Source organism: Bufo bufo, chromosome 3 (assembly GCF_905171765.1).
Source record: "Bufo bufo chromosome 3, aBufBuf1.1, whole genome shotgun sequence".
Lineage (NCBI taxonomy): Eukaryota > Metazoa > Chordata > Amphibia > Anura > Bufonidae > Bufo > Bufo bufo.
In genome coordinates this window covers 694,365,494-694,386,444 of record NC_053391.1, presented here as the reverse complement: position 1 = coordinate 694,386,444, position 20,951 = coordinate 694,365,494, and the positions used below count along the sequence as shown (strand labels likewise).

The 20,951-nt window shown below is 41.1% G+C and overlaps 1 protein-coding gene across 1 annotated transcript in view; it reads left to right on the top strand.

Moving 5' to 3' along the window:
- Positions 1-20,619, top strand: part of LOC120996590 (transmembrane O-methyltransferase homolog) — a 372,830-nt gene extending 352,211 nt beyond the window's left edge. The window contains exons 2-4 of the mRNA XM_040426621.1: positions 19,045-19,314; positions 19,483-19,679; positions 20,297-20,619. Coding sequence (XP_040282555.1) covers positions 19,053-19,314; positions 19,483-19,679; positions 20,297-20,617 — 780 coding nt within the window. The 5' untranslated portion in view covers positions 19,045-19,052 and the 3' untranslated portion in view covers positions 20,618-20,619. The remainder of the gene's footprint in view (positions 1-19,044; positions 19,315-19,482; positions 19,680-20,296) is intronic.
- The last annotated feature ends 332 nt before the right edge of the window (positions 20,620-20,951 follow it).

Below are 20,951 nucleotides of genomic sequence, written 5' to 3'. Positions count from 1 at the left end.
CCGATTTTTCTATAAATACATCTATTTGGAGCAGAATCCTAACCGTTTATAGCTGATCAGGGGATGATGGGAGTAGTGCTCCGTATGTGCATAAACCTTGGGTTTACATCCAGCCACCTGATAGACTCTGAGTTTCCAGTCATCAACCTTTTCAGCATCTCTGCTTGCTGTCATGAGGGGAGGGGTTTTTATTCTGTGGATGTGAACAATGAACATCCTCTTATAGCAAGCAGGGATCCTGAAAATTAGTAAAACTGAAAACCTAGAGGGGCACATTCATTAAAGGGAACCTGTCACCGGGATTTTGTGTATAGAGCTGAGGACATGGGATGCTAGATGGCCGCTAGCACATCTGCAATACCCAGTCCCCATAGCTCTGTGTGCTTTTATTGTGTAAATTAAACGATTTGATACATATGTAAATTAACCTGAGATGAGTCCCGTCCCTGACTCTTCTCACATACAGGACTCATCTCAGGGTAATTTGCATATGTATCAAATCAGTTTTTTTACACAATAAAAGCACACAGAGCTATGGGGACTGGGTATTGCGGATGTGCTAGCGGACATCTAGCAGCTCATGTCCTCAGCTCTGTACAGGTTCCCTTTAAGGGCAGCGTTTTAGATGCCAGTCTTAGTAACCCGTGTAAAACAGGCGTGGTAAATGAGACGGTCCCTGCCCACGATTTTTTGGACCGGGTGTGAGCGGTGAAAAGTCCCAGATAGCGGCGCAAAGGACCCCTGCACCGCAATCTGCGCCCAAAATACGCCTAATCTAGGCTTATTTCAGTTGGTGATCCCCAAAGTCTGTTACACTATACAATGACACAGAGGAGTCGGTGACAGCAGCATCTGGAGGGGGAGAGACGGGGTGGAGGGGACAAGAGGGTCCCGGATGGGGCAAGAGGTTTTAGTGGGACAGAGAGTTCTTCAGGGGGAGAAGGGTTTGGAGAAGAACAAAGGAATTCAGAGAAGGAGACAGAGGAGCCTGGAGGGGACAGGGGGGTCTGGAGGGGACAGGGGCGTCTGGAGGGGACAGGGGGGGTCTGGAGGGGACAGGGGCGTCTGGAGGGGACAGGGGGGGTCTGGAGGGGACAGGGGCGTCTGGAGGGGACAGAGGAGCCTGGAGGGTACAGGGTGGTCTGGAGGGGACAGGGGGGTCTGGAGGGGACAGGGGAGCCTGGAGGGGACAGAGGAGCCTGGAGGGTACAGGGGGGTCTGGAGGGGACAGGGGGGTCTGGAGGGGACAGGGTGGTCTGGAGGGGACAGAGGAGCCTGGAGGGTACAGGGGGGTCTGGAAGGTACAGGGGGGTCTGGAGGGGACAGAGGAGCCTGGAGGGTGCAGGGGGGCCTGGAGGGGACAGGGGAGCCTGGAGGGGACAGAGGAGCCTGGAGGGTACAGGGGGGTCTGGAGGGGACAGAGGAGCCTGGAGGGTGCAGGGGGGTCTGGAGGGGACAGGGGAGCCTGGAGGGGACAGAGGAGCCTGGAGGGTACAGGGGGGTCTGGAAGGTACAGGGGGGGCTGGAGGGGACAGAGGAGCCTGGAGGGTACAGGGGGGTCTGGAGGGGACAGAGGAGCCTGGAGGGTACAGGGGGGTCTGGAAGGTACAGGGGGGTCTGGAGGGGACAGAGGAGCCTGGAGGGTACAGGGGGGTCTGGAGGGGACAGAGGAGCCTGGAGGGTACAGGGTGGTCTGGAGGGGACAGGGGAGCCTGGAGGGTACAGGGTGGTCTGGAGGGGACAGGGGAGCCTGGAGGGTACAGGGGGGGGGGGCCTGGAGGGTACAGGGGGGGGGGCCTGGAGGGTACAGGGTGGTCTGGAGGGGACAGAGCAGCCTGGAGGGTACAGGGGGGGGCCTGGAGGGGACAGAGCAGCCTGGAGGGTACAGGGGGGGGCCTGGAGGGTACAGGGGGGGGCCTGGAGGGGACAGGGGGGTCCAGAGGGGACAGAAGACCCTGGATAGGGGACAGCCTTCCAGAAATCCCTGATCTGTTGGTTTGTTCTTCGCATCTGAGACTTAGGGCTCATGCACATGATCGTATGTATTTTGCGGTGCGCAAAAAACTGATCCGCAGAAAATACGGATGACGTCCATGTGCATTCCGTATTTTGCGGAACGGAGCAGCTGGCCCCTGGTAGAACAGTACTATTCTTGTCCGTAATGCGGACAATAATAGGACATGTTCTATTTTTTTGCAGAACGGACATACGGAAACTAAATGCACACGGAGTAACTTCCGTTTTTTTTTGCGGACCCATTGAAATGAATGGTTCCGTATACAGTCCCTGGTCTCAAAGACTCAGGGCTCTTCTGTCCCTGGCCTCGCCCGCCCTAGACTTCCCGTCATGGACTCCTCCGGCCTCGGGGACCCCGGACTCCTCTGTCCCCAGCCTCGGGCGCCCCGGGCTCCTCCGGCCTCGGGGACCCCGGACTCCTCTGTCCCCAGCCTCGGGCGCCCCGGGCTCCTCCGGCCTCGGGGACCCCGGACTCCTCCGTCCCCAGCCTCGGGCGCCCCGGACTTCTCCGTCCCCAGCCTCGGGCGCCCCGGACTCCTCCGTCCCCAGCCTCGGGCGCCCCCGGACTCCTCCGGCCTCTCCAGTAGAACCCGCAGCCTCCAGGTAAGTGGGGTAAAGGGATCACCCACCTCCTGCTGCACTCACTGGGCACCTAAGGGTTAAGTATAACGTCAGTCAGTCTGTGATACAGTGTAACTCCTTGTCCTCTAGTTCGGGGTTGATATTCGGGGGGTTTTGCGGCTGGAGGTCCCCACATGGACTGTGCAGCTCCGGGGACTTATTAAACTTTCATTACTGTGATGATTAGCCTTGGCTCGTTCAGCTGCAGCCCCTCCCCCGCTCCCCGATTTTTATTTAGGTTATTAATTTGAAGCAGATGTTTTGCAGAGCTAACGCCACTTGTGATGTCATCGCTCCCCGCCACAGACAACACCCCTCCCCGGATCAGTGATTGGGGGGATGGGTGCTCTATAGGACTTGTTTATTTTTCCAAAAGTAGAGCTGGACCCCCAGGGACGGGTCTCGCCCCTCTGCAGTGGTGCCCCACCCCCTACCCCAATGGGGGAGGAAAATGAGGGCAGCAACATGTGACTATACCCAGCCCCACACTAAATACTCTGCTCACACCTTCTCAACACCCCCCCCCCCCCATCATCAAGACAATACTCACAGCGCCCCCAGTGTACAGTTCTGTGTATTGCCCACAGTGACGTATTGTAGTCTCCCATGATAGTTACAGGGGGCGCTATTAAGCCTCACAAATTATAGTAGATGTTGTCATGTGACAGTTTTCTCCCTTCACTGAGGAAACAACCCAATAACACGTTCAGCTCTGCTGCATCTGACTGCACAGGACAATATAGAGTAAAATGTCCCATATAATATCAGGATGTATGTGTCAGCTCCCTCTGCTGGCCATGATATGAACTACAATTAATGTTCCAGCTATAAATACTAGAGCAGAACAAAGGTTTAATGGAGCTTTACTTATCAGGAGTAGTGTGAATATGAACTTTTATTCTGCCAGGTTCTGCTCCTGAAAGTGCCCAGGAGTTGGAGCGTCACTGTGAAGTGCTCTCTCTATAGAGCTACTAGCTGCTTTACATGCCCTCCCCTCTGTTCTGAGTGACAGCTGTAGCATCCAACCAAGGGACTATTTACAGGGAGCGCTCAAAAGCAGAGGGCACTGGACAGCTAAGCTCCTCCTCCTGGGCACTTGAAGGAGCAGAACCTGGCAGAATAAAAGTTCATATTCACTCTGCTCCTGATAAATAGATGCAGCTCAGCATTCATTTCCACAGAGCTGATCTGCATTACAGGACACAACCCATGCGCAAGTGCGGCTCTGTTGTGGAAGGAAGCAGCCATGTTTTTCTATTCATGTTCTGGCCCCGCCCCAGGTGTGATACAATGTATCCAATTTTCCCAGAAGGTTCCTTTACCGACAGTAACATGTTTATTTAAAGGGTTCTGCAGTTTGTTAAAACTGATGATCTAGCCTCTGGATAGATCATCAGCATCTGATCGACGGGTGTCCGACACCCGGGACCCCTGCCGATCAGCTGTTTGAGAAGGCATCGACGCTCCAGGAGCACCGCAGCCTTCTCACCGTTTACCGCAGGCCCAGTGACGTCACGACTAGTATCACTGGCCTGGGCGGGGCTAAGCTCTGTTCACTTGAATGGAGCTTAGCCGCGCCCAGGCCAGTGATACTAGTCGTGACGTCACTGGGCCTGCGGTAAACGGTGAGAAGGCCGCGGCGCTCCTTCTCAAACAGCTGATCGGTGGGGGTCCCGGGTGTCGGACCCCCGCCGATCAGATGCTGATGATCTATCCAGAGGATAGATCATCAGTTTAAACAAACTGCAGAACCCCTTTAAAGCTTGTGATGATTACAGCGACCTCCTGAACTCTGTTTGTCTCATAAATACCGGTCAATGTTCACTTCCAACTGATAACAAATATAAGAGATGATTATAAAGAACCCAAGTCACCCAAGGATCGTATTCTACAGCGGTTTTACTGGCCCAGCATATTCAAAGAAGTGGAAGAGTTTTGTAAGTCTTGGCCGACCTGTCAGATAACTAGCCCCCAGCCACATTTCCATAGTGCCCTAGTAACTCTCCCGATTATCGAAGTACTGTTTGACCGAGTAACTATGGACCTCATAGGCCCAGTACCGAAGTCCGCCAGAGGGCATCAACACATCTTAGTCATCCTAGACTACGCCACTCGGTACCCGGAGGCGGTGCCACTGCGACATACCTCGGCCAAACTCATAGCTAAGGAGTTATGGAGATGTTTTCCCGAGTAGGACTACCTAAAGAGGTTCTGACCGACCAGGGGACCCCTTTTTTGTCCAAGGTGATGAGAGAACTCTGTAAGCTGCTGCACATAAAACAGCTACCGATGTCCGTTTACCATCCGCAAACAGGCGGTTTGGTAGAACGGTTTAACCAAACATTAAAAAATATGTTGAAAAAGGTAGTGTCTAAAGATGAGAAGGACTGGGACCTCATTCTACCCTGTCTCATGTTCGCAGTGCGAGAGGTACCCCAGGCCTCTACTGGATTCTCGCCCTTCGAACTGCTATATGGCAGACACCCTGATGATCTCTTGGACGAGGCCAAAGAGGCGTGGGAACAACAACCCACTCCACATAAAAGTGTCATTGAGTACGTTACCCAGATGCAAGATTGGAAAGAGACAGTGTTGCCTCTTGTTAGGGAGCATATGGAGGCAGCTCAGTGAGCCCAGAGTCGGGTCTATAATCGGCAGGCTCGGGTCCGGATCTTGAACCCAGGTGATCGGGTTTTGGTTCTGGTGCCGACCGTGGACAGAAAATTCCTGACTAGGTGGCAGGGGCCCTACGAGGTACTCAAGAAAATTGGAGATGCAAATTACAAGGTAAACCAGCCAGGGCGGCGAAAGCCGGAGCAGGTTTACCATGTGAATTTACTCAAACCGTGGAAAGAAGACGGCCCGCGGCCGGGTTTTCTAGGAGAAGAGGTACCGGCCCCTCTGTCTGATGCAAGAGAGGCTGCCACAGTAAAAATTGCTGACAGCCTCTCTTCTCAACAGACTCAGGAGGCCAGAGAGTTTGTTAGTCGGAAAACGCATGTGTTCTCGGACCTCCCTGGACGCACGTCCATAATCCAGCATGACATTGTCACTGAGCCTCAGGCAAAAGTCTGATTAAAACTGTACCGGGTACCCGAGGCTCGGCGACAAGCCATATCGGAGGAGGTGCAGCTAATGTTGCAGCTAGACATCATTGAGGAGTCAAAAAGTGAGTGGGCCAGTCCTATAGTGTTGATACCCAAGCCGGACAAGACATTGCACTTCTGTAACAACTTTTGAAAACTTAACGAGGTTTCCAAATTTGATGCGTATCCCATGCCCCGGGTGGAGGAGCTCATCAAGAGGTTAGGACAAGCCCGGTATTTTTTTGTTTTGGACCTCACGATAGGGTACTGGCAGGTGCCCTTAACGGAGGCTGCCAAAGAGAAAACTGCCTTCATCACGCCTGAGGGTCTGTATCAGTATAAGGACTTACCCTTTGGGCTTCAATGCGCCCCCGCCACTTTCCAACATCTAATGGATATTGTACTTTGTCCACATCGTCGGTACGCTTCGGCTTACCTGGACGATATTGTCATCCACAGCACCGACTGGGAAAGTCACCTACCCAAAGTGCAGGCTGTAGTGGACTCCCTTCGGAAAGGGTTAGAGGAGACTAAGTACCTGGGGTATGTCATTGGGCGCGGAGTCATCAAACCCCAAGTGAACAAAATAGAGGAGATACGGCCCTGACCTGTCACCACTAGGCAAAGTCATTCCTGGGAATGGTGGGCTATTACATGAGGTTTGTTCCCCACATTGCTACTCTAGCCGCGCCCTTGACAGGGGTCTTGAAGGGACACAAGTCCGTGATGGTCCCCTAGGATGATCGGGAAGAAGAGGATTTCTCCGCTTTGAAGTCGGCTCTGTGTGGGTCCCCGGTTTTGGTGATGCCCGACTTCAGAAGGGAGTTTATAGTACAGACCGATGCCTCCGAAGTAGGCCTTAGTGCTGTACTGTCACGACGGACGTGCACTCAGACTAACAGATAAACCACCAACCAGGCTCTAGGCGAGAGGCAGGGGAAGGGTCACCTCCTAGCTAATCCCTGACCTCTCTCCCTGCACTGCTCAGCCCACATGCAGACCTTGGTGGTAGGTATGATGTGTCCCCGTGCCTGGGCTGAAACACCCTAAATTCCCTGAGATGGTGAAGAGGGGAAATAGGAGCAGCCTGCTCGCACAGAACCTGGATGGGAGAGATGATACAAAACAATCAAACTTGAAACCACACTTATCTTTCTGAGCTGGAACAGACAACCTTCCTTCCTAGCTTCCAAGACCAAAGTGATTCCTATAATCCGCTCAGAGCACTGGGCTGGAGTGCTATTTAAACTAATGACCCCACCCAGTGCACCTGATGAGAGGCGGATCCAGCATGGCTCCAAAACAAAACACTAAACTCTTGCTGCTATTCTGGCCGACCTCCGCACATATAAAGATAAGTCGGCCAGCACTCGCTAGATGCACGCCGCGCGGGATAGGACCAGTTCCACGTGCAGTTGAATGAAAAATCCCAGCAGACGTGACTTGGATGCTCATAGGAATTTTATAGCCGAAACGCGTCCTAGGATATGGGACATATTGTTATATGGCAATAAAATTCCTATGAGCATCCAAGTCACGTCTGCTGGGATTTTTCATTCAACGACCTCCGCACATAGTCAGGGCGGGGCATGACATGTACTGTCTCAGGAAGTCAACGGGGGGGAGCATCCCATTGTCTTCCTCAGCCATAAGCTCACCCCAGCCGAGACCCGGTACAGTATAGTGGAGAGAGAGAGCGCCTGGCCATCAAGTGGGCACTTGAGTCTCTCCGCTACTATTTATTGGGGAGAAAGTTTCGCCTCAAGTGGATGAGCCAGGCCAAGGACAGGAATGCCCGGGTCACACGATGGTTTCTCTCCCTACAAAACTTTAAGTTTTCGGTGGAACACAGGGCAGGCCGGTTACAGGGAAACGCGATGTCCTGTCCGGGAACACTGTCTGGTGTGTGTTCACTGCCTCAGGGTTGAACAAAGGAAGGGGGGTATGTGACACAGTGAGAGGTTTTCTCTGGGAAAACAGGTATTTTCCTCCCAGCATGTGCGGCTGGACTGTAAAGCCAGGTGAGGTCAAATACCGGAATGGGTTTTAAGTTCTTAAATAGGCAGCTGGGCTCAGAAGTCATGTCCGTGCGCTGAGATCTGGGAGCCTCGTGTCTGGAGGAAGGCTTGATACCTGTTTGGCGTGAAAACAAGTTGGTGCTGCTATCAGCAAGGACTCTTTGAGGGAGAATTGCCGCATGGTGTGAATTACCACCAACACCGCAAGGTGACTTTTTGTTTGATTATGAATATTGCTTGTTTTGTCACTTGCATAAAGTGTGAATAAAACACTGAACTGTTTGATCCAAAGAACTTGTTGCATCTATACTGCGTCCGCTAATCCTGTCTACCAGAGCGAGTCCCCACAGTATCTACACAGTGACTGCACCAGCAGAATAGTGAGTGCAGCTCTGGAGTATAATACAGGATGTAACTCAGGATCAGTACAGGATAAGTAATGTATGTACACAGTGACTGCACCAGCAGAATAGTGAGTGCAGCTCTGGAGTATAATACAGGATGTAACTCAGGATCAGTACAGGATAAGTAATGTAATGTATGTACACAGTGACTGCGCCAGCAGAATAGTGAGTGCAGCTCTGGAGTATAATACAGGATGTAACTCAGGATCAGTACAGGATAAGTAATGTATGTACACAGTGACTGCACCAGCAGAATAGTGAGTGCAGCTGTGGAGTATAATACAGGATGTAACTCAGGATCAGTACAGGATAAGTAATGTATGTACACAGTGACTGCACCAGCAGAATAGTGAGTGCAGCTCTGGAGTATAATACAGGATGTAACTCAGGATCAGTACAGGATAAGTAATGTATGTACACAGTGACTACACCAGCAGAATAGTGAGTGCAGCTCTGGAGTATAATACAGGATGTAACTCAGGATCAGTACAGGATAAGTAATGTATGTACACAGTGACTACACCAGCAGAATAGTGAGTGCAGCTCTGGAGTATAATACAGGATGTAACTCAGGATCAGTACAGGATAAGTAATGTATGTACACAGTGACTGCACCAGCAGAATAGTGAGTGCAGCTCTGGAGTATAATACAGGATGTAACTCAGGATCAGTACAGGGTAAGTAATGTATGTACACAGTGACTGCACCAGCAGAATAGTGAGTGCAGCTCTGGAGTATAATACAGGATGTAACTCAGGATCAGTACAGGATAAGTAATGTATGTACACAGTGACTGCACCAGCAGAATAGTGAGTGCAGCTCTGGAGTATAATACAGGATGTAACTCAGGATCAGTACAGGGTAAGTAATGTATGTACACAGTGACTGCACCAGCAGAATAGTGAGTGCAGCTCTGGAGCATAATACAGGATGTAACCCAGGATCAGTACAGGATAAGTAATGTATGTACACAGTGACTGCACCAGCAGAATAGTGAGTGCAGCTCTGGAGTATAATACAGGATGTAACTCAGGATCAGTACAGGATAAGTAATGTATGTACACAGTGACTGCACCACCAGCAGAATAGTGAGTGCAGCTCTGGAGCATAATACAGGATGTAACTCAGGATCAGTACAGGATAAGTAATGTATGTACACAGTGACTGCACCAGCAGAATAGTGAGTGCAGCTCTGGAGTATAATACAGGATGTAACTCAGGATCAGTACAGGATAAGAAATTTACAAAATTAAACATTCTAGAACAAGTGCACACAGCAGATACTGAGCGGTCTGCATCCTTACCCTATAACACCTGGTACTCGATGTAACCTGAGTGCTGCCTCTCAAGTGTCATGTCCTGACTGGCTGCACCTCCTCATTAATAATGGAGGATAGAAGCGCAGCATAGAGGAAACTACAACAGAATATCCGAAGCCAGAGACAGAGCAAGGTAATGTTCTTACTATAGTCTATCCGATTCTTATATAGGAGGAGACGGCAAATACAGAAAACTGAACTACTCTCATCATCTAAGTAGTCAGCCCTGAGGGTCCAGTGTACGAATACAGGTAGTAGTCATTTTCTTGTACATAGGAGCAGTATTATAGTAGTTATATTCTTGTACATAGGAGGCAGTATTATAGTAGTTATATTCTTGTACATAGGAGCAGTATTATAGTAGTCATTTTCTTGTACATAGGAGCAGTATTATAGTAGTTATATTCTTGTACATAGGAGCAGTATTATAGTAGTTCTATTCTTGTACATAGGAGCAGTATTATAGTAGTTCTATTCTTGTACATAGGGGCAGTATTATAGTAGTTATATTCTTGTACATAGGAGCAGTATTATAGTAGTTATATTCTTGTACATAGGAGGCAGTATTATAGTAGTTATATTCTTGTACATAGGAGGCAGTATTATAGTAGTTATATTCTTGTACATAGGAGCAGTATTATAGTAGTTATATCCTTGTACATAGGAGCAGTATTATAGTAGTTATATTCTTGTACATAGGAGCAGTATTATAGTAGTTATATTCTTGTACATAGGAGGCAGTATTATAGCAGTTATATTCTTGTACATAGGAGCAGTATTATAGTAGTTATATTCTTGTACATAGGAGCAGTATTATAGTAGTTATATTCTTGTACATAGGAGCAGTATTATAGTAGTTATATTCTTGTACATAGGAGCAGTATTATAGTAGTTATATTCTTGTACATAGGAGCAGTATTATAGTAGTTATATTCTTGTACATAGGAGGAGTATTATAGTAGTTATATTCTTGTACATAGGAGCAGCATTATAGTAGTTATATTCTTGTACATAGGAGCAGTATTATAGTAGTAATATTCTTGTACATAGGAGCAGTATTATAGTAGTTATATTCTTGTACATAGGAGCAGTATTATAGTAGTTATATTCCTGTACATAGGAGCAGTATTATAGTAGTTATATTCTTGTACATAGGAGCAGTATTATAGTAGTTATATCCTTGTACATAGGAGCAGTATTATAGTAGTTATATTCTTGTACATAGGAGGCAGTATTATAGTAGTTATATTCTTGTACATAGGATCAGTATTATAGTAGTTATATTCTTGTACATAGGAGCAGTATTATAGTAGTTATATTCTTGTATATAGGAGCAGTATTCTAGTAGTTATATTCTTGTACATAGGAGGCAGTATTATAGTAGTTATATTCTTGTACATAGGAGCAGTATTATAGTAGTTATATTCTTGTACATAGGAGCAGTATTATAGTAGTTATATTCTTGTACATAGGAGCAGTATTATAGTAGTTATATTCTTGTACATAGGAGCAGTATTATAGTAGTTATATTCTTGTACATAGGAGGCAGTATTATAGTAGTTATATTCTTGTATATAGGAGCAGTATTATAGTAGTTATATTCTTGTACATAGGAGCAGTATAATAGTAGTTATATTCTTGTACATAGGAGCAGTATTATAGTAGTTATAATCTTGTACATAGGAGCAGTATTATAGTAGTTATATTCTTGTACATAGGAGCAGTATTATAGTAGTTATATTCATGTACATAGGAGGCAGTATTATAGTAGTTATATTCTTGTACATAGGAGCAGTATTATAGTAGTTATATTCTTGTACATAGGAGCAGTATTATAGTAGTTATATTCTTGTACATAGGAGCAGTATTATAGTAGTTATATTCTTGTACATAGGAGCAGTATTATAGTAGTTATATTCTTGTACATAGGAGCAGTATTATAGTAGTTATATTCTTGTACATAGGAGCAGTATTATAGTAGTTATATTCTTGTACATAGGAGGCAGTATTATAGTAGTTATATTCTTGTACATAGAGGCAGTATTATAGTAGTCATTTTGTTGTACATAGGAGCAGTATTATAGTAGTTATATTCTTGTACATAGGAGCAGTATATAGTAGTTATATTCCTGTACATAGGAGCAGTATTATAGTAGTTATATTCTTGTACATAGGAGCAGTATTATAGTAGTTATATTCTTGTACATAGGAGCAGTATTATAGTAGTTCTATTCTTGTACATAGGGGCAGTATTATAGTAGTTATATTCTTGTACATAGGAGCAGTATTATAGTAGTTATATTCTTGTACATAGGAGGCAGTATTATAGTAGTTATATTCTTGTACATAGGAGCAGTATTATAGTAGTTATATCCTTGTACATAGGAGCAGTATTATAGTAGTTATATTCTTGTACATAGGAGCAGTATTATAGTAGTTATATTCTTGTACATAGGAGCAGTATTATAGTAGTTATATTCTTGTACATAGGAGCAGTATTATAGTAGTTATATTCTTGTACATAGGAGCAGCATTATAGTAGTTATATTCTTGTACATAGGAGGCAGTATTATAGTAGTTATATTCTTGTACATAGGAGCAGTATTATAGTAGTTATATCCTTGTACATAGGAGCAGTATTATAGTAGTTATATTCTTGTACATAGGAGCAGCATTATAGTAGTTATATTCTTGTACATAGGAGCAGTATTATAGTAGTTATATTCCTGTACATAGGAGCAGTATTATAGTAGTTATATTCTTGTACATAGGAGCAGTATTATAGTAGTTATATTCTTGTACATAGGAGCAGTATTATAGTAGTTATATTCTTGTACATAGGAGCAGTATTATAGTAGTTATATTCTTGTACATAGGAGCAGTATTATAGTAGTTATATTCTTGTACATAGGAGGCAGTATTATAGTAGTTATATTCCTGTACATAGGAGCAGTATTATAGTAGTTATATTCTTGTACATAGGAGCAGTATTATAGTAGTTATATCCTTGTACATAGGAGCAGTATTATAGTAGTTATATTCTTGTACATAGGAGGCAGTATTATAGTAGTTATATTCTTGTACATAGGAGCAGTATTATAGTAGTTATATTCTTGTACATAGGAGCAGTATTATAGTAGTTATATTCTTGTACATAGGAGGAAGTATTATAGTAGTTATATTCTTGTACATAGGGGCAGTATTATAGCAGTTATATTCTTGTACATAGGAGCAGTATTATAGCAGTTATATTCTTGTACATAGGAGCAGTATTATAGTAGTTATATTCTTGTACATAGGAGCAGTATTATAGTAGTTATATTCTTGTACATAGGAGCAGTATTATAGTAGTTATATTCTTGTACATAGGAGCAGTATTATAGTAGTTATATTCTTGTACATAGGATCAGTATTATAGTAGTTATATTCTTGTACATATGAGCAGTATTATAGTAGTTATATTCTTGTATATAGGAGCAGTATTCTAGTAGTTATATTCTTGTACATAGGAGGCAGTATTATAGTAGTTATATTCTTGTACATAGGAGCAGTATTATAGTAGTTATATTCTTGTACATAGGAGCAGTATTATAGTAGTTATATTCTTGTACATAGGGGGCAGTATTATAGTAGTTATAATCTTGTACATAGGAGCAGTATTATAGTAGTTATATTCTTGTACATAGGAGCAGTATTATAGTAGTTATATTCTTGTATATAGGAGCAGTATTATAGTAGTTATATTCTTGTACATAGGAGCAGTATTATAGTAGTTATATTCTTGTACATAGGAGGCAGTATTATAGTAGTTATATTCTTGTACATAGGAGCAGTATTATAGTAGTTATATTCTTGTACATAGGAGCAGTATTATAGTAGTTATATTCTTGTACATAGGAGGCAGTATTATAGTAGTTATATTCTTGTACATAGGAGCAGTATTATAGTAGTTATATTCTTGTACATAGGAGCAGTATTATAGTAGTTATATTCTTGTACATAGGAGCAGTATTATAGTAGTTATATTCTTGTACATAAGAGCAGTATTATAGCAGTTATATTCTTGTACATAGGAGCAGTATTATAGTAGTTATATTCTTGTACATAGGAGCAGTATTATAGTAGTTATATTCTTGTACATAGGAGGCAGTATTATAGTAGTTATATTCTTGTACATAGGAGCGGTATTATAGTAGTTATATTCTTGTACATAGGAGCAGTATTATAGTAGTTATATTCTTGTACATAAGAGCAGTATTATAGCAGTTATATTATTGTACATAGGAGGCAGTATTATAGTAGTTATATTCTTGTACATAGGAGCAGTATTATAGTAGTTATATTCTTGTACATAGGAGGCAGTATTATAGTAGTTATATTCTTGTATATAGGAGCAGTATTATAGTAGTTATATTCTTGTACATAGGAGCAGTATAATAGTAGTTATATTCTTGTACATAGGAGCAGTATTATAGTAGTTATAATCTTGTACATAGGAGCAGTATTATAGTAGTTATATTCTTGTACATAGGAGCAGTATTATAGTAGTTATATTCTTGTACATAGGAGCAGTATTATAGTAGTTATATTCATGTACATAGGAGGCAGTATTATAGTAGTTATATTCTTGTACATAGGAGCAGTATTATAGTAGTTATATTCTTGTACATAGGAGCAGTATTATAGTAGTTATATTCTTGTACATAGGAGCAGTATTATAGTAGTTATATTCTTGTACATAGGAGCAGTATTATAGTAGTTATATTCTTGTACATAGGAGCAGTATTATAGTAGTTATATTCTTGTACATAGGAGCAGTATTATAGTAGTTATATTCTTGTACATAGGAGGCAGTATTATAGTAGTTATATTCTTGTACATAGAGGCAGTATTATAGTAGTCATTTTGTTGTACATAGGAGCAGTATTATAGTAGTTATATTCTTGTACATAGGAGCAGTATATAGTAGTTATATTCCTGTACATAGGAGCAGTATTATAGTAGTTATATTCTTGTACATAGGAGCAGTATTATAGTAGTTATATTCTTGTACATAGGAGCAGTATTATAGTAGTTCTATTCTTGTACATAGGGGCAGTATTATAGTAGTTATATTCTTGTACATAGGAGCAGTATTATAGTAGTTATATTCTTGTACATAGGAGGCAGTATTATAGTAGTTATATTCTTGTACATAGGAGCAGTATTATAGTAGTTATATCCTTGTACATAGGAGCAGTATTATAGTAGTTATATTCTTGTACATAGGAGCAGTATTATAGTAGTTATATTCTTGTACATAGGAGCAGTATTATAGTAGTTATATTCTTGTACATAGGAGCAGTATTATAGTAGTTATATTCTTGTACATAGGAGCAGCATTATAGTAGTTATATTCTTGTACATAGGAGGCAGTATTATAGTAGTTATATTCTTGTACATAGGAGCAGTATTATAGTAGTTATATCCTTGTACATAGGAGCAGTATTATAGTAGTTATATTCTTGTACATAGGAGCAGCATTATAGTAGTTATATTCTTGTACATAGGAGCAGTATTATAGTAGTTATATTCCTGTACATAGGAGCAGTATTATAGTAGTTATATTCTTGTACATAGGAGCAGTATTATAGTAGTTATATTCTTGTACATAGGAGCAGTATTATAGTAGTTATATTCTTGTACATAGGAGCAGTATTATAGTAGTTATATTCTTGTACATAGGAGCAGTATTATAGTAGTTATATTCTTGTACATAGGAGGCAGTATTATAGTAGTTATATTCCTGTACATAGGAGCAGTATTATAGTAGTTATATTCTTGTACATAGGAGCAGTATTATAGTAGTTATATCCTTGTACATAGGAGCAGTATTATAGTAGTTATATTCTTGTACATAGGAGGCAGTATTATAGTAGTTATATTCTTGTACATAGGAGCAGTATTATAGTAGTTATATTCTTGTACATAGGAGCAGTATTATAGTAGTTATATTCTTGTACATAGGAGGAAGTATTATAGTAGTTATATTCTTGTACATAGGGGCAGTATTATAGCAGTTATATTCTTGTACATAGGAGCAGTATTATAGCAGTTATATTCTTGTACATAGGAGCAGTATTATAGTAGTTATATTCTTGTACATAGGAGCAGTATTATAGTAGTTATATTCTTGTACATAGGAGCAGTATTATAGTAGTTATATTCTTGTACATAGGAGCAGTATTATAGTAGTTATATTCTTGTACATAGGAGCAGTATTATAGTAGTTATATTCTTGTACATATGAGCAGTATTATAGTAGTTATATTCTTGTATATAGGAGCAGTATTCTAGTAGTTATATTCTTGTACATAGGAGGCAGTATTATAGTAGTTATATTCTTGTACATAGGAGCAGTATTATAGTAGTTATATTCTTGTACATAGGAGCAGTATTATAGTAGTTATATTCTTGTACATAGGGGCAGTATTATAGTAGTTATATTCTTGTACATAGGAGCAGTATTATAGTAGTTATATTCTTGTACATAGGAGCAGTATTATAGTAGTTATATTCTTGTACATAGGAGCAGTATTATAGTAGTTATATTCTTGTACATAGGAGCAGTATTATAGTAGTTATATTCTTGTACATAGGAGCAGTATTATAGTAGTTATATTCTTGTACATAGGAGCAGTATTATAGTAGTTATATTCTTGTACATAGGAGCAGTATTATAGTAGTTATATTCTTGTACATAGGAGCAGTATTATAGTAGTTATATTCTTGTACATAGGAGCAGTATTATAGTAGTTATATTCTTGTACATAGGAGCAGTATTATAGTAGTTATATTCTTGTACATAGGAGCAGTATTATAGTAGTTATATTCTTGTACATAGGAGCAGTATTATAGTAGTTATATTCTTGTACATAGGAGCAGTATTATAGTAGTTATATTCTTGTACATAGGAGCAGTATTATAGTAGTTATATTCTTGTACATAGGAGGCAGTATTATAGTAGTTATATTCTTGTACATAGGAGCAGTATTATAGTAGTTATATTCTTGTACATAGGAGCAGTATTATAGTAGTTATATTCTTGTACATAGGAGCAGTATTATAGTAGTTATATTCTTGTACATAGGAGCAGTATTATAGTAGTTATATTCTTGTACATAGGAGCAGTATTATAGTAGTTATATTCTTGTACATAGGAGCAGTATTATAGTAGTTATATTCTTGTACATAAGAGCAGTATTATAGCAGTTATATTCTTGTACATAGGAGCAGTATTATAGTAGTTATATTCTTGTACATAGGAGCAGTATTATAGTAGTTATATTCTTGTACATAGGAGGCAGTATTATAGTAGTTATATTCTTGTACATAGGAGCGGTATTATAGTAGTTATATTCTTGTACATAGGAGCAGTATTATAGTAGTTATATTCTTGTACATAAGAGCAGTATTATAGCAGTTATATTATTGTACATAGGAGGCAGTATTATAGTAGTTATATTCTTGTACATAGGAGCAGTATTATAGTAGTTATATTCTTGTACATAGGAGCAGTATTATAGTAGTTATATTCTTGTACATAGGAGCAGTATTATAGTAGTTATAATCTTGTACATAGGAGCAGTATTATAGTAGTTATATTCTTGTACATAGGAGCAGTATTATAGTAGTTATATTCTTGTATATAGGAGCAGTATTATAGTAGTTATATTCTTGTACATAGGAGCAGTATTATAGTAGTTATATTCTTGTACATAGGAGCAGTATTATAGTAGTTATATTCTTGTACATAAGAGCAGTATTATAGCAGTTATATTATTGTACATAGGAGGCAGTATTATAGTAGTTATATTCTTGTACATAGGAGCAGTATTATAGTAGTTATATTCTTGTACATAGGAGCAGTATTATAGTAGTTATATTCTTGTACATAGGAGGCAGTATTATAGTAGTTATATTCTTGTACATAGGAGGCAGTATTATAGTAGTTATATTCTTGTACATAGGAGCAGTATTATAGTAGTTATATTCTTGTACATAGGAGCAGTATTATAGTAGTTATAATCTTGTACATAGGAGCAGTATTATAGTAGTTATATTCTTGTACATAGGAGGTAGTATTATAGTAGTTATATTCCTGTACATAGGAGCAGTATTATAGTAGTTATATTCTTGTACATAGGAGCAGTATTATAGTAGTTATAATCTTGTACATAGGAGGCAGTATTATAGTAGTTATATTCTTGTACATAGGAGGCAGTATTATAGTAGTTATATTCTTGTACATAGGAGCAGTATTATAGTAGTTATATTCTTGTACATAAGAGGCAGTATTATAGTAGTTATATTCTTGTACATAGGAGCAGTATTATAGTAGTTATATTCTTGTACAGAGGAGCAGTATTATAGTAATTATATTCTTGTATATAGGAGCAGTATTATAGTAGTTATATTCCTGTACATAGGAGGCAGTATTATAGTAGTTATATCCTTGTACATAGGAGCAGTATTATAGTAGTTATATTCTTATACATAGGAGCAGTATTACAGTAGTTATATTCTTGTACATAGGAGCAGTATTATAGTAGTTATATTCTTGTACATAGTGGACAGTATTATAGTAGTTATATTCTTGTACATAGGAGCAGTATTATAGTAGTTATATTCTTGTACATAGGAGCAGTATTATAGTAGTTATATTCTTGTACATAGTGGACAGTATTATAGTAGTTATATTCTTGTACATAGTGGACAGTATTATAGTAGTTATATTCTTGTACATAGGAGCAGTATTATAGTAGTTATATTCTTGTACATAGGAGGCAGTATTATAGTAGTTATATTCTTGTACATAGGAGCAGTATTATAGTAGTTATATTCTTGTACATAGGAGCAGTATTATAGTAGTTATATTCTTGTACATAGGAGCAGTATTATAGTAGTTGTATTCTTGTACATAGGAGCAGTATTATAGTAGTTATATTCTTGTACATAGGAGCAGTATTATAGTAGTTATATTCTTGTACATAGGAGCAGTATTATAGTAGTTATATTCTTGTACATAGGAGCAGTATTATAGTAGTTATATTCTTGTACATAGGAGGCAGTATTATAGTAGTTATATTCTTGTACATAGGAGCAGTATTATAGTAGTTATATTCTTGTACATAGGAGCAGTATTATAGTAGTTATATTCTTGTACATAGGAGCAGTATTATAGTAGTTATATTCTTGTACATAGGAGCAGTATTATAGTAGATATATTCTTGTACATAGGAGCAGTATTATAGTAGTTATATTCTTGTACATAGGAGGCAGTATTATAGTAGTTATATTCTTGTACATAGGAGCAGTATTATAGTAGTTATATTCTTGTACATAGGAGCAGTATTATAGTAGTTATATTCTTGTACATAGGAGGAGTATTATAGCAGTTATATTCTTGTACATAGGAGCAGTATTATAGTAGTTATATTATTGCAGGTAGGAGGCATTATTATAGTTTTTATACATGCAATTTTCTTTGCTTTTAGAATTATAAGTGTATTTTTCCGCTCTCCCTTCTCTTTCCCTCTAGGTTGGATCATGGTGTCTCCCGCCATTGCTTTGGCCTTTATTCCTTTCATTATCACTGTGATTATTCGTTACCGCCATTACTTTCTTCTCTTCTATCGCGCCGTTATTGTGCGTCGTATTCAGGACTATCTCACTGGGATCCCACGAGAGGAGCGAGCCTTTCAATATGTCATCACCCATGCAATCCCCGGAGACCCCCAACATGTGCTCAATACATTCGACCAGTATTGTTATCACTGCGAATATCTGAGCAACATCGGACCTCAAAAAGGTATCGTGCACAAGGCGCCATCTTTCCTTACAAATCGCAGTTTTTTTCTGCAAATTCTGTGGTGTTTTTTTTGTACTTTATTGGTGTTTTCCGTGGTCTGTGAATACTTTTTCTATTACAGCACAGGTTTTCATTTACTGTCGGGTGATCGCTTGTCTTTTCTCTCAGGGAAGGTCCTGGATCGGCTCATTTATGAGAACGCGCCGCTGAATGTGCTGGAGCTGGGCACGCAGTGCGGTTACGCCACTATCATAATGGCGCAGGCTTTGTCGCTGGGCGCCAGACTGTACACCGTGGACTACAACCCCAGTAAAGCCGCAGTGGCCGAGAAGGTGATCAGACTGGCCGGGTTTGACGATGACACGGTGAGTATTTTCTCATTATATGTCACTTAAGGCAGTACTTTTATGGGGGGCCCCCGCCACCATCCAGTAAGTACAAAATGGCTTCCCAGAAATAGCCATTCACTGCTGTAATGCAGAGATAAGCGGCGCTATAATGGCACCGCTTATCTCTTGTGGATGAAGGAGGGTCCTGGCAAGGAAGAGGATTTAAGATGTGAGGGGCCGCAGGCTGTACACTGACCTGTAACTGCTACAGGTGCAGATGATGGCGCTAGTGTCGTCTATAGGCTGGTATTCCTGGCAGTGTACCAGTTTTTTCAGCGGGGGGGGGGGGGGGGGGCGCTTTAATGGAGGATATTTTTTTTCTATATATTAACAGTAAGCAGAGATTTACATTAGAAAGTAGCAGGACTTTATTTACAAAAAAAGTGGAGTAGCCCTTTAATTCTTAAAGGGGAAGTCATGATGAATTTTTTTGTGCTGTATACCAAATTCAGGGCAGATCCTGAAGGATCCTGAATTTTTAATAACTAGAAACCTTAATCCTAGACTTGCAATTGTATAATGGCTTTATATGTACCATCATACAGCCTACTGACGCTGATAACTCTGAGTTCTATTCCCCGCTCTGCCTGTAGGTGGAGCTCCTGGTCGGGCCCTCCGATGACATCATCCCGCAGCTGAAGGACAAGCATGGGGTTCAGAAGTTGGACTTCATCTTGATGGACCACGGGAAGCGCTGCTACCTACGAGACCTGCAGCTGCTGGAGGAGGTGGGGCTGCTTCGGGAGGGGTCCATCATCCTGGCGGACAACGTGCTCTTCCCCGGGGCCCCCCATTTCTTGCAGTACGTCAAGACCTCCGGTAAATACCAGCTGAAGATGCACCGCGGTCACCTGGAGTATTTCCGATACATCAGGGACGGGATGGCGGAGCTGACATACACCAAGCTGCAGTGATGGCGACAATAAAGACTATTTCCTAAGATCTGCGCCATTTCTTGGGGATCATCGATTATGTCCTATTTAGGCCTCTTGCACACAAAAGTATTTTCTTTCCGTGTCCGTTCCATTTTTTTTTTTGCGGACTGTATACGGAACCATTCTTTTTTTTTTTATATATATAATTGTCTTTTTATTGAAGAAAGGTACAATAATAAAAGCATACATATACAAATTCTCATGTGATCATTTGACAATCAGATATTTAAAATGGAAAAGGTAGCAGGGTCGACAGTACGAATACAATATCAAATTGTGGCTCATTTCAAACCCAATCAAATGACATCTTACC